The following is a 14,775-nucleotide window of genomic DNA, read 5'->3' as shown; positions in this document are numbered from 1 at the left end:
CTCTCATTTTAGATTTAGTTTAAAAAAGTGTTGGTTTGATTTCTAATTTTAGATTTCACCTTCTTCTTCGTATATTAAATCATTTTTTTTAAAGAAAGAAATCCTATAAAAAAAATAAAGAAGTGCAATTTTCGATTAAGTAAATGTTGAAAGATGAAACTGAACAGACATGAGTTAAAAAAAAAAACCAAACAAACCCGAGCGTCTAAACCTGAGTTAATCTCTTAGATTTGCAACTCGTGAAATTCTAGACCCGGGCTCGTTGAAGAAACTCAATTCCAACCAACTTACTATTAAGTGATGAAATTGAGAAAAACAATATTACTTGAAAAAATTTGTTAAAATAAAAAATAATAATCAAAAGAATGATGATTAAATCTAATAGAAAAAAATTGAAGAAAGATGAAATTGTAAAAAAAAAATATAATTTTAAAAAATATCTTAAATAAAACAATACATTTTTTAAAGTACTTTTTATTTGTAAATACATAAAAATAAGTTTTTAAATTTATTTTTAATATCAATACATTAAAAAAAAAACTAAAAACATCTAAAAAAATCTAATTTAAAACACGGAAATTGTTTTTTAAAAGTATTTTATCACAGCAAAAACAAATAGTTTAAAAACTAGCGAGACAACTCCTGTTATGAGAGACCCACGTAATGGGCTTTATCAATTCAGTTAACAGAAAAGGACTTTTCCGACATGTTTAGTCTCATTGACTTGGAAAATTGATCTAAATTGACTGTAATTAACGATGAATTATGTGATTAGCGTGAACTAGGAAACCATTCACTTGCTAATCAACTTTTTTGCTGAAAAATATGCTTTGAATATAGGAGAAGTGAAGGCTTTTAGTTGAGGTGTTTGCAGGCGATTGGGAAGGAGCCAAGATCATTAAGAGTGATGGTCCCCCCTCCATAAATATACGCAAAAATCAACTTCTCATTCTCCCTTGTCCACACAGGAATGAATGTCTGTTTTGGGATTGTGTAATAAATAGTAGCAAAAAATTATGATTTAAAAAGAAAACACAGAGAGAAAATAAATCATAAAAAGCATGATATGAAAGATCAGAAGCTGAATCTCTCTGTCTTTTATGCACACAGCTAGGTAGAAAAGTGTCCAAGAAAATCCAAGACAGGACTCGTTCAAAATGATCCAAAAACAGTGCTCAAATCCATGCCCATTACTTCACAGCCTGTAATATAAAAGATAATCCCGAGCACCCCATGTGGGATTCTTCTCCTTTTCTTGTTCATCAACTCCCTGTGCTTCACTTGTTGTTTTGCCTGCTTCTCCTACTCGTTTTCTCTGCTTTAACTCTGATTTAGAGGAGCCCTTTTGCTGAGAAAATCCCTGCTCGGGCTTTCTTGGATTTTCTTGGCCCAGCATCATCATGTGGGACTCTGAGAGTGAATCTGTTACTGGTAGAGATTATGAAAATGGAATCCTTTCCTCGAGCAAGCATGGTGTCAAGAATGATGGATTTGAGCTAAGAGATCACTCGTGGTATGTATGTGAAAGATGGTAACTTTAGGAAGCTTTCATGCTCTATAAACTGTGAAATTCTTCAACTTTTCGTTGGTTGTTGTTCTTTCTTTTTTTAATTTCTTGTCTATAGTATCATGACAAAGTTTGAGCATGGATAAGAGTTTGAAACGGTTCTTCTTCAGCAAATAGTTTAGCTTGTTTTGCACTTGAACTTCTGAAAACTTAGATGGGATGTGATTAATATGCAGGTATGTTGCGACTGATATTCCAAGTGATTTTCTAGTTCAGGTTGGAGATGTAAATTTCCACTTGCATAAGGTACTTGTTCTCCTCCCGTGATGCTTGAATTTCACTCCGTTTAAGCCTTTAAATTTCAGAATTCAACAACTAACAGATAGTTTTTAAGAATTGTGTTTACTAACCCTCCTTTGTTATTTCTTTTGCCGTGAAAGTATCCATTGCTTTCAAGAAGTGGAAAGATGAATAGACTAATATATGAATCGCGTGACCTGGGCCTCAGCAAGGTGGCATTGGATGATCTTCCGGGTGGACCAGAGGCCTTCGAGCTTGCAGCAAAATTCTGCTATGGCATAGCCGTTGATCTAACAGCTGCCAATATCTCTGGCCTAAGATGTGCTGCAGAGTACCTTGAAATGACAGAGGACTTGGAAGAAGGCAATCTTACTTTCAAGACCGAAGCATTTCTCAGTTATGTGGTGCTATCCTCGTGGAGAGATTCTATAGTGGTATTGAAAAGCTGTGAGAACCTCTCACCATGGGCAGAGAATCTTCAGATTGTTCGAAGATGTAGTGAGTCCATCGCTTGGAAGGCTTGCGCAAATCCTAAAGGAATAAGGTGGGCATACACTGGAAAACCCCCAAAAGTTTCGAGTCCAAAATGGAATGAGATGAAGGATTCAAGTCCTGGTAGAAACTCGCAAGTTCCTCCTGATTGGTGGTTTGAAGATGTTTCAATCCTTAGGATTGATCACTTTGTTAGAGTCATTACTGCAATCAAGGTAAAGGGGATGAGGTTTGAAGTGATTGGAGCTGCTATAATGCATTATGCAGGGAAGTGGCTTCCAGGTTTGATTAAAGATGGGGGAGGTTCTGTAGATGAAGCAAGCAATAGCAGCAATAGTAGTGGTGGCAGTGGTTGGCAAGGTGGACTCCATATGATTGTGGCAGTAACTAAAGATGACACCCCAGCAGCTGAAACCAAAGATCAACGGATGATCGTCGAGAGCCTGATCAGCATAATTCCACCACAGAAGGATAGTGTCTCTTGCAGCTTCCTTCTTCGCCTGCTGAGAATGGCAAACATGTTGAAAGTGGCACCTGCTCTGGTAACTGAATTGGAGAAGCGCGTAGGAATGCAATTCGAACAGGCTACATTGGGAGATCTTCTAATTCCCTCTTACAATAAAAATGAAACCTCGTATGATGTGGATCTGGTTCAGAGACTTCTCGAGCATTTTCTGGTTCAAGAGCAGATAGAAAGTTCAAGTCCTACCACGCAATCATTTTCTGACAAACATATGTACGACGGAGCTCAAAGGGGTGCCAATCCAAGTGCCAAGATCAGAGTAGCAAGGCTTGTTGACAGTTATCTTACAGAGGTGTCCAGAGATAGAAACCTTTCGCTAACAAAATTCCAGGTGCTGGCAGAAGCTTTGCCTGATTCTGCAAGGACCTGCGACGATGGACTATATAGAGCAGTTGATTCCTATCTTAAGGTAATTCCATCCTTTCCCTTTTTATTATTTACAGCATTTATTTTTATCACTCTGCAAGAATGGAGCTGCATACAAATTTGAGCCTTATGTACTAGTTCTAACCTTACGCAGTAACATTTGAAGTATAGTAACTTGAAATAGAGAGTGCTTACCAGAGTTCTCTACACAGAACCAGGTTGTGCAGCTGTTAATAAGTAGGCATATCGATGCATAAATGATGACATAGAGGATATGATAATTGGAAATAAATTATAAATCTGAAAAATTCATACCTGCGGATCAAAAAGGAAGAAGACATATCATCATATATAATGCCCCCCTTGTAAAACCATGGCCACAGGCAGACAATTCTTTCCATCATTATCAGAAATAGCTCATCAGGATGGTGAAAGGAGTAACAATGTCAAAAATGTATATATAATCTTGAAGAGCAAATAGTAAGCTGTTTCTAATTAAGAAACTAAAATGTGATTAGGAATGAGTAGAAATGGAAGCCTAGTTGCTCGAAGAAAGCTTGGAAGGAAAGATGTAGATAGACTTGAAATCATTTTGAGGATGTTCAAGTATTCTATACTTCAGCAATATTATCAGAACAAACGCCCACATGTTAAGAAATCTCTGTATTATTACTCAACAGGCTCACCCAACACTGTCTGAGCATGAAAGGAAGCGCCTCTGTCGTGTGATGGACTGTCAAAAACTCTCAATTGATGCCTGTATGCATGCTGCTCAAAATGAAAGACTACCACTTAGAGTTGTAGTCCAAGTACTCTTTTCTGAACAGGTAAAAATAAGCAATGCATTAGCAAACAATTCCCTGAAAGAAACTGGTGAAACTCAGTACCAACCTATGATATCAAACCGAAAATCTCTACTTGAAGGGACGCCACAATCATTCCAGGAAGGATGGGCAGCGGCCAAGAAGGACATTAACTCACTCAAGTTTGAACTCGAAACCGTCAAGGCTAAGTATCATGAGCTACAAAATGACATGGACATTTTGCAGAGACAGTTTGATAAATTGACAAATAAGAAACAGGCGTCAGCATGGATCACAGGGTGGAAGAAACTAAGCAAATTCACCAAGATGACAACTTTGGAAAACCATGATATCGATCCTCAGGTTGATACAGCTCCTGGAGAACATACTAGGAAGACAACTAGAAGGTGGAGAAATTCTATTTCCTGAAAGGTGATATAGTTCATTTTGATTCTGTGTTCCTATTGTTTACTTTTATTTTCCTTCTACTTCTTTGTTTCTTTGGAAGTGCAGGGTTTTCGTTCTTTCTATTTTTATTCAATTTTCAGAAATTACCTTAAGAAAACTAGTGCAAGTCCAATTTGTTACCAAAATCTGCTTTTGTGTCATCAATGAGTTTGTTAATTCTCCATTAAAGTGTACTTGGTTTTCGAAGGAAGACTCCTAATTGCGATACACTGGGTGAACTACGTAGTGTCACTACATTTATGTACCTCCCCCAACTCCAAAGAGATCAAACTTAGGGAAAACCAAAATAAAATTGAAAGAACATAAAATGTATAGAATTGATCCATGGAAAGGAAAAACATAAAATGATTTTTGGATGGACACTGAAAGAACATGATGAGATATTTCCTTTGATCACCATAAAAAAAGTGGGCAGCATAGTTTTTTGATGCATCATATTTGTGCCTGTAGAAATCAAGCATTTCACCATCGAGATAGCAAAGAACAAGATTTTGATGCTGTTAATTACAAGATGAATATATCATCTGCTAAAATTTGTGTTCCATAATTAGAAATTTCCTGACAAGATGATTTTGGATGCCAAGTGCTAACCACCAAACATGGCCCTCTGATGTACTGGACTGGCATCCGCCAGAGACCATGCTATGAATGTACTTGCAGGGAACATTTATAGCATCCAAAAGAAGGGAATCTTCTCAAGATCCTCTATCGGAAGGAGTTGCTCCAAGTTTCCTAGAATGGCCATGATAAAAGGACATGAACTTAACCCACACTGGTATGGTTTCCAACGTTCTGTGGTTCAACTGCAAAGGATTTGAACTGCTGATTATAAAGTATGTTCTTAGTTAGTGTCTTTGATTGAAAGGCCCTATGTTCGACATGAAATCCTGAAGCATGAAAGAGGCAACGAGTGGTGATAATAGAATTCACAACTGTGATTCTATGGGTCCACAGCTCCAAGCTGACATAGATTATATTGGAAACAGTAAGAAACAAACACAAAAAGACAATCCATGCTTTAAATCATATTTCAATGAAAAAGGTGTTACTGATGTAATGTGTCGCGGCAAGAGACTGCAGATGACAGAATTCAATTATCAGACAACCCTAGATACGGAAGATCATTCGCTCTCCGCACTCACCTAACAGGTGTGAGCAGTGCTATTGACATTGATATCCATAGGGAAATAATGGCAGGCATCTCTGAGATATGGTCCTGAAGAGTTGCCTTCAACTTCCAATTCAGAATTGTTTATGGGGGAAAGCAGTAGGTCCCATGGTACCTTAATCATGTAGGAAGAGCGACAGTGATTAATGATGGTGTTACATTATTTTCAACACAGGAGCAAATATGTTGCTGATCTTGGACATTATAGGCACTGATTACCATTATTCCATCTATTATGACAAATCCCCGAATAAACCCAGTTCATATATAGCCCACCAAAACTTCCAATCATTGTTGAAACTATGCAGATGCAGAGTGACAATCTCAGAAATGAAGAGTGCATAATCAAGTAGCAAATTGACAAGAAGAACATAGAAAACCTCTAGTATTTCTTCAGAGACTCATTACAAATAATCAGTTAAATAAGAAATCAGCTCAAGCATACAAAATCCTTTCCAGCAATCCAGGTTGTTCTATTTCTATCCTTAATTCAGATGCCAACATCTACTTTCAGAAGAAGCTGAAGGCAGTGATACCTTGAAAGTGCCTCTAACAGCATAGCTGGGAGACAAGATTACGTGCCCTAGCGTGACCATTTACCGAAGCAATTGCTTTTCAAGTGACACCACTAGCTAGCTATGTGACAACATCACCAGTATGGAATTGTTCCCACAGAATGGTTTAGTCACCATCTACTGAACAAATGATCTCAACAGGAGGATGGAAGATATGCACTGCCAGAGAATTCAATATCGTACAAAGGCACCAAGCCGCCAATCATAGCTAAACAGTAGAATTGATGTTATAGGTAAGATACAAGAAGGTGTAAAGATTCTAAGAAAAGATGAGAAATTCAAACCTGCCCCCGATAGTGGAGATGGCTGTAGTACTTCTTTTGGCTATCAATCTATCCGGGCCTGTTGGTCAGAAAGAACAGATCAACTTTTTGACAGAGGACTATCTCAATCTCACAGCAGCACAGCCCACATGTTCCTCGGGTATTGACCACAGACAATCAAGGCGATTAATCATCTGAAACGCAAGCAAATCAATAAACATAGCAAGTTGTTTGAAATATTCGATCATTTCAACATGGAAATATCCATGCAAGTCCATAGAAAGAAATCACCATCAATGGAAAACACTTTGGCTGCTATCTTTCAAGATCAACAACACTGTAGCTACTATCTTTCAGTAACCGACATGGATATCCTGATAATGAATTCTGTAAGCTGATGTTCTTCTCGGGTTATCAGTCCACAGGCGAAGTAGTTAAAATAAAAACTGTAATTCTTGACAAGAAGGAATTTAGCCTGATGTCCTTTCTCATGCTTAAGGAGGGGGTTGGTTATTAGGGTCTCAGTCCATCTCAAGAATCCTAAAAAGAAAATGAAATTCCCTGAATCTTATTGCATTTCACTGTGATATTTGCTTCAAGAATCTACACAAAACAACTCTGATTTTTAGCCTCCTATTTGAAACCTCTACTGATTCTACAGGACACTGTACTGTTCTCTTGACCATTCTCTGATTTAATATTTTAACAATCTGAAGTTCAAATGCCACAGTATTCAAAGATCTGCAAAAGATTTTGGTTTGGTTACAAAGGAGAGGGTCGAGCCAGAGACCTCTGAAGGGAGAGGGGGGCATATATGGATGCTGATTGAGCTACAAGCTCATAGGAAACACACAAACTAATCAATAACACAAGTAAAAAGCCATCAGTTTGTGCTTAAAAGAACAATTATTCATCTCTTTGAACACTTAAAACTTGTTTGAATCTTTTCAATGAATGTAGTTAGCTTCAGAGTACTGCACTATATCGTCACCGAAGTGGAACCCAGTAGCATACTTGACAGAATTTCTCGACCCTCCTCACGCAAGCAAAATGTCAATAGGAGGAGACATGAAACTCAAGGTGGGGGGGCACCTTGAAGTGCTTATCAAGGAGACAAAACTGGGTGCTCTTACTGTATAACATGAAGCACTTGCATGAACTGTTCTTATCCACTATAGGAAAAGAGCACCATTGTCTTGCAATTGGGGCACCTCGAGCATAGAATCTTTGCCACTCAACTTTTTCTTAGCATATATAGCAAAATACGACAAATTATTGCAGGGGGAGGATTTATTATACCAAAATAATTTTAATTGGACAATACAATCAAACTGGTTGAAGTAATTAATAAATTAGGAACTGATTAGTTTGGTTAAAATCATGTAACAGCTTCTTCCACACAAAAAAAATAACTCTTGACTTTATATATATATATATATATTGTGCAAGTGTGCATATGCTTATAATCTTGACTTTTCATTCTAATCAATCCAAAATGTTATTATTTAAATTTTTTTATATACCATAGTCCCGGTCTAGTTCATAAACCAACTCAAAATTCATGTCAAAAGTTAGGTGTATCAATGCAAAATGTTATAATTTTAATTTATTTTTTAAAATAAAATAATGTTGTATTGAAAAAAAAAATTGAATCTTATCTAAATTTTGATTAAATCAGGTTTTAACATGGTTTGACATGCAATACTACCTAAATAAGGTTTTAAATTACGAATCACTAACTTGAGTTTAATAATACTAATTTATATATCATTTATTCTTGTGCTAAATATAATTCTAGTTGGAATTTCTTGTCATTAAAGGAAAATATTTAATAAATGATTTAAATTGAAAATTAAAACCATATAAAGATCTTTGACAATATATGAGATAACAAAACTATAATAAAATAAGAGTAAAATTATAATTTTAAAATTTGAATTGGTATAACAAGCCGAAACTTAATCAACTTAAAACCTAAATTAATTTGAGTTAAAATAATTTAACTAACCCATTTAATTATGAAATTACGAGTTTAATTCTTAACTAATGTTAAAAATAGAAATTATTTATAAAAAAGGAAACTTATCCCTCTTTTTTGTTTATTGTGATGGTCAAATTAATCTCTTATGTTTTTCAAAAAAAAAGAAAAAAGATTATTTAGAGTTCTTTTGTCCTTGCATAAAATTCTATTCATCGACTTAAATTCTGTTCAAGTTTGTTGAGAATTGTGTTGCTGTGTTTTGTGCAGGTGAAGGGATGCACAATCAAGAACAACAATGCTGGTATTGAAGAACACGAATTACACACAAGGTGTTTGATAAAATGTCTCAGTAAGTATTTCATTAACTGCATGTCTTTAAATACATGAGAAAGCTTAACAAACATCCCTAGTTATCAGCCACTAACTGTAGTGGATAATATGCTGTCACTAGCCACTAACTATAGTGGAGAATATGCTGCCACTAATCTCAGCAACAACATCAGAAAAACAAGGGATTTACTTTAACAAAATCAAAACAGAAATGAAAGAAAAGAAAACAGACAATACTTGATTAAACAACATGAAACAAAATGTCAATTGTCTAACACTCCTCCTTGACATTTTGACGACAAATTCCAATCATTTGTCTTAATGTCTCAAATCTCTCTTTAGGTAGTGGTTTAGTAAATATATCTGCAAGTTGTTCTTCGGAAGAACAATGAATCAACATCACTTCATTAGATTGTTGAACTTCTCTAATAAAATGAAACTTGATTTTGATATGCTTTGTACGTCCATGAAAGACTGGATTCTTTGAAATTGATACTGCAGAACTGTTATCACACATGATTTTAGTAGCTTCAACCTGTTCATGTCCCAAATCCTTTAACATTTTTCTCAACCAAATTGCTTGGTTGACAGCAGCGGCAGCAGCAATGTACTCTGCTTCTGCAGTGGATTGAGCTGTTGTCTCTTGCTTCTTTGAACTCCAGGTGAAGACACCTGAATTGAGTGAGAATAAATACCCTGAAGTGCTTCTTGAATCATCAACACAGCCTCCCCAGTCACTGTCAGTATAGCCTCTTAGTTCCACAGCCCCTTCTGATGATCTTGGACAGAAAATACCAAGATCAATGGTACCTTTGATGTATCTAAGTATCCTTTTTGCTGCAATGAAATGAGTCTCCCTTGGAGAATGCATGAACCTTGAAAGAATACTCACAGCAAATAATATGTCAGGTCTACTTGCTGTAAGATATTGAAGGCTGCCAATTAAGCCTCTATACAAACTTTCATCCACTTTTTCAGATTCATCATCCTTGCTAAGCTTGATACTTGTTGTCATAGGAGTCCCCACTGGTTTACAATCCTCCATTTTGAATCTTTTTAGGATGTCTGAAGCATACTTCTTTTGGCATGTAAAAATGTCATTGCTGGATTGCATCACTTCCATTCCAAGGAAGTAATTCATCATTCCAAGGTCAGACATCTCAAACATCTTCTTCATTTCATCTTTGAATTCTTGGATCATTCCAAGTTCACTTCCTGTGATAAGCATATCATCTACGTAAATAGATACAATTAGAAAATGGTTACCACATGATTTCACATACAAAGTTGCTTCATTTTGGCTTCTGCTGAACCCAAGTTGAAGCAGATGTGTGTCCATTCTGTCATACCAAGCTCGGGGAGCTTGTTTCAACCCATACAAGGCCTTCTTAAGTAGATACACATGATCTTCTTTATCTTTAACAGCATACCCATCGGGTTGCTCTACAAGATTTCTTCAGCAAGAAATCCATTCAAGAAGGCAGACTTGACATCAAGTTGGTGAATCTGCCAAGAGTTATGTGCTGCAAGTGTAATGAGAAGTCTAATAGTATCATACCTTGCTACTGGAGCAAAGGTCTCTAGGTAGTCCACACCATATTGTTGAGCATAGCCCTTTACCACCAATCTAGCCTTGTGTTTGCATACTGACCCATCTGAATTGAGTTTTGTTTTGAAAACCCATCTTACACCTATCACCTTGCGATGCTTAGGCCTTTCAATCAGCTGCCATGTTGCATTTTTGTTTGATCAATTTCCATTTCTGCCTCCATTGCTCTCCTCCATGCTGGAAATTCTTGAGCTTCAGTATAGCTGGTTGGTTCTAGGATTGCCATGTTGCATCTTAGGTGAATATCTTCCAATGATCTTGTGCCTCTAACTGGAAAATCATCCACTGATTCATCAGCTACTGGCTGGGGCTGAATGGTGAATGGTTGATCAGAAATCATATTTTTCTGATGTTCCCAATCCCATGTGATTGCTTCATCAACCTTCACATCTCTGCTGAGAATTACCTTCTCTGTTTGTAAGCAAAGAATTCTGTATCCTTTGGTTGTTATTCCATAACCCACAAGAACTCCCTTTTGAGCTTTGTTGTCAAGTTTGCTCCTCTTTGGCTCAGCTATATGATAATAGCATATGCTGCCAAAGATTCGAAGATGATCTACAGCAGGTTTAACACCATTCCAGCCTTCGTATGGTGTCTTGTCCTCCAGTGCTTTGGTTGGAAGTCGGTTCAGCAAGTAAACAGAGGTATTGACTGCCTCTGCCCATAATTTGTTTGGCATTTTCTTTTCAAGTAAGAGACATCTAGCCATCTCCATTACTGTCATGTTCTTCCTCTCACATACACCATTTTGTTGTGGTGTGTATGGTGTAGTGTACTGGTGCACAATGCCTCTGCTGTTGCAAAACTCAAGAAACTGATTTGAAGTATATTCAGTACCATTGTCAGATCTTAAGCATTTAATTAGCATGTCACTTTGATTCTCAACTAAAGCTTTGAATGTTTGAAAGATTGTAAATACTTCACTCTTAAATTTGATGAAATACACCCAACACATCCTAGTATAATCATCAATAAAGAGAATGAAATACTTGTTACCACATAATGAGGCTGTCTTCATAGGTCCACACTCGTCAGTGTGGATGAGCTGAAGTTTTTGGCTGGCTCTCCATGCTTGCCTTTTAGGAAATGGTGGCCTTGATTGCTTGCCAAGTTGACATGTTTCACACAATTGAATCTCACCATTCAATATGGGCAATGCTGCAACCATTTCCTTTTGTTTCAAAATTGACAAGCCCTTTTGATTGAAATGTCCAAATCTTTTATGCCAAAGATTTGAAACATCCTGAGTAGCACTCACATATGCATGATTGGATACTTTATCCCAGTCAACAACAAAGCTTCTGTTTTTCATCTTTACACAGAACATTTGTTCTCCAGAAGGATCAAAGATAATGCATTTATGATCCTTAAACTGAAGAGAATAGTTTTTCTCCATCATTTGTCCAACACTCAACAAATTTTGACTGATTTCAGGTATAAATAACACATCAGGAATGATTTTGATACCTGAACTTGTTTGAACATTTACTGACCCTCTGCCTTTGACCTCCAGAAATTCTCCATTACCAACCTTTACTCTGGATTTGTAAGATTCATCAAGGGTTTTGAACATTCCAGCATCATTGCACAAATGATGTGTGCATCCACTGTCAATAAGCCAAGTATCAGTTGGATCATTTGTTGAGAAACAAGTGACAGCAAAGAATTGCTCCTCCTGTGTATCAACTTCATCTGCTAGGTGAGCTTGTTGAGGTTTTGGATCTGATTTTTTGAACTTGCAGACCTTTGTGATGTGCCCTGACTGCTTGCAATTTCCACAAATTGCATCTGGCCTCCACCAACAATATTTTTCTGAATGTGTGTTTTTTTTGCAGTGAGTGCAAGGAGGAAACTTCTTTTGTTTTGAAGCTTCACTAGTGCTGCCCCTTTCATTTCTGCCTTTGAATCTCAGATTAGGCAACTTCTTTCCTTTTCCAGCTTGTTGTTTTTGCACATAAAAGGCTCCTTCAGTCAATCTGTCTTGGCTGATTGTTCTTCGTTGCTCCTGTGCTTGAAGAGCACTCATTAGTTCACCTAATGAGATTTTACTGAGGTCCTTTGATTCTTCTAGAGAGGAGATTTTGGATTCAAACCTCTCAGGAAGAGTCACAAGAACCTTCTCCACAATCCTACTGTCAGGAAAGTCTTCTCCAGTAATCTGATGTTGTTGATAATTAGTGAAATTCGATCAGAATACTTAGAGATTGTTTCATCTTCTTGCATGTTAAGTGCCTCAAAATCTCTCTTCAAATTCAGCACTTGCATTTGCCTTGTTCTGTCACTGCCTTGGTATTCTTCTTTTAGTTTGTTCCAAGCCTCTTTGGCTGAATTGCATGCCATAATTCTGTAGAAAATGCTTTCTGCCACAGCATTTTGGATGATTGATTTTGCCTTGGATTTCTTTGTCTTTTCCTCACTGTTGAACTTGATTTGAGCCATGGTGGGATTTGTTGGTAAGGGAGCTACTGGTTTGTCTTCGGAAACAATTTCCCAAAGATCATAAGCTTCAAGAAAAGCTTGCATCTTCACTGACCAAATATGGTAGTTTTCACCAGTAAAAATAATAGGGGAGTTTAAAAGTAAGTTGTTGGATGTCATTTTTGAGATTTTGAAAAAAAAAAAGGTGTTTTGGTCCTGTAAGATCTGAGATGCTCTGATACCACTGTTGAGAATTGTGTTGCTGTGTTTTGTGCAGGTGAAGGGATGCACAATCAAGAACAACAATGCTGGTATTGAAGAACACGAATTACACACAAGGTGTTTGATAAAATGTCTCAGTAAGTATTTCATTAACTGCATGTCTTTAAATACATGAGAAAGCTTAACAAACATCCCTAGTTATCAGCCACTAACTGTAGTGGATAATATGCTGTCACTAGCCACTAACTATAGTGGAGAATATGCTGCCACTAATCTCAGCAACAACATCAGAAAAACAAGGGATTTACTTTAACAAAATCAAAACAGAAATGAAAGAAAAAAAAACAGACAATACTTGATTAAACAACATGAAACAAAATGTCAATTGTCTAACAAAGTTTAACAACACAAATGCATCATCTTTACAGAGGATTTGACAGTGTTAGGGAAGACGAAGAACACAAGGAACCCACCTTGCAAGCTCAAAATGATCTAATTAGTGTTCATAAGATGAGAAGGGGAAAAAACTATTTAGAGTTAACCAACAACATGTGATCATTTTCAAGGAACATTGGAATAATCATGCCATGAACATCCATATAACTTGGAAGAGATCCATGAACATCCATATAACTATTACAGGTTCTTTCACTTGGTAAACGAGTGTATCATGTCACCGTGATCTTCTGCAGCACTCCCGGCAGCCGTTTCATCCTCAACATTGTAACGAACTGTCCATCCATGGCTGACGCCAGGGAGTATTTTCACATGGCTATCAAACTGCAAAATATAGAAATCAGGTTTGATGCGTTGTGAGCATGAAATTTAGAGCCTCAACAGCAAGGGAAGCAGGAGAGTCCTCTTCAGCTTTTTCGATTAAGAAGAAACAAAGGGAATCTTACCGTTAAATTCTGTCTTAGATTTGAGCTTGTTCCAACTTGAGCAAGTTCGTGGCTATGGGGGAGAATGACTCAACTCCCCAGCAAGAACCTGCAGCACCAATGGAATCCATGCCTTTACTTCTTAGAGCAGCAATTAACAATTTCGCATCTTCATGTCCTTTTTGTCCTACAGATGTAAGAACACTGTCACTTAGTCTTTTTCTCGAACTCATGGATTTCACTACTATGACATCCCACAAATGGTGATGTCCATTGCTCTAGAAACTCACCGTGGCTATCAAAATCAGGCTTGCTTAGATCAACTGGATCACCATATAAAAAATCAGGGACCACCACAGAGAATCCAGCAGCTGCGAGCTTCCTTTCCAGGAAGAACAATGAAATTACATAAATATTTTGATGAGATCTGTGATAATTGTTAATATTGATTAAGCTAAGAGCTGTCTATATCAGGGCAAGTGTTCTTGAAGGTTTCCAAATCCCAGATTTCTTTTTTTTGGCATTAATCAAGGGGCAAAACAGTAACGAGTTTTAACTTTTAACAGTCAAATTCAAATTCAGCCTCCACAAATTTACCTGTAGGGATGAAGAAGCAAGTTCACACCCCACAAAAGATTTCACATTGAGAAATGGTTCAAAAACAAAGGTTACTGCTTATTGGATCTTCTGATGTCATTGTTTTCTTTTCCCCATTTTGAATTGAGTCTTAAAAATGGTCAAGGATTTCCTCTTTTTCCTTTTTTCAACATTATTATTTTGTTTGATGATGATTCTCTGTTAAACAACAAAGTCAAGAGCCATTGGAGATTATCTAGCTTCACTCTAGGTAGCACAGGAGAGAATTCTAT

At 36.9% G+C, this 14,775-nt stretch overlaps 1 protein-coding gene and 2 long non-coding RNA genes across 6 annotated transcripts; 2 read left to right on the top strand and 1 right to left on the bottom strand.

Annotated features, from left to right (window-relative positions):
• Positions 1-927: 927 nt before the first annotated feature.
• LOC118031811 (root phototropism protein 3) lies at positions 928-6,718 on the top strand. 4 transcript variants are annotated; one of them, XR_004684578.2, is made up of 6 exons: positions 939-1,513; positions 1,744-1,813; positions 1,948-3,231; positions 3,869-4,423; positions 5,094-5,234; positions 5,325-6,717. XR_004684578.2 is itself a non-coding variant. In XM_035036307.2 (5 exons), exons 1-5 carry the CDS (start codon positions 1,401-1,403, stop codon positions 4,254-4,256), a joined length of 1,758 nt encoding a protein of 585 aa, XP_034892198.1. In that variant the 5' UTR covers positions 928-1,400; the 3' UTR covers positions 4,257-4,389. The 4 variants fall into 4 exon arrangements, 3 of the variants coding, with proteins under 3 accessions (XP_034892198.1, XP_034892196.1, XP_034892195.1); XM_035036307.2 differs by lacking the exons at positions 5,094-5,234; positions 5,325-6,717 and having other exon boundaries at positions 928-1,513; positions 3,869-4,015; positions 4,113-4,389; XM_035036305.2 differs by having other exon boundaries at positions 5,094-6,718.
• A 1,971-nt stretch (positions 6,719-8,689) lies between these two features.
• On the top strand, positions 8,690-11,932 carry LOC140954848 (uncharacterized). Its single transcript, XR_012168402.1, has 3 exons — positions 8,690-8,795; positions 10,683-11,029; positions 11,708-11,932. It is a non-coding gene; the product is annotated as an uncharacterized lncRNA (long non-coding RNA).
• Positions 11,933-13,596: 1,664 nt separating this feature from the next.
• Positions 13,597-14,274, bottom strand: LOC140954849 (uncharacterized). Its single transcript, XR_012168404.1, has 3 exons — positions 14,197-14,274; positions 13,928-14,093; positions 13,597-13,805 (listed from the first exon to the last, which is right to left on the bottom strand). It is a non-coding gene; the product is annotated as an uncharacterized lncRNA (long non-coding RNA).
• Positions 14,275-14,775: the final 501 nt, after the last annotated feature.

Source organism: Populus alba, chromosome 17 (assembly GCF_005239225.2).
Source record: "Populus alba chromosome 17, ASM523922v2, whole genome shotgun sequence".
In the NCBI taxonomy this organism is placed as follows: domain Eukaryota; kingdom Viridiplantae; phylum Streptophyta; class Magnoliopsida; order Malpighiales; family Salicaceae; genus Populus; species Populus alba.
This window is presented reverse-complemented; position numbering and strand designations above follow the sequence as displayed.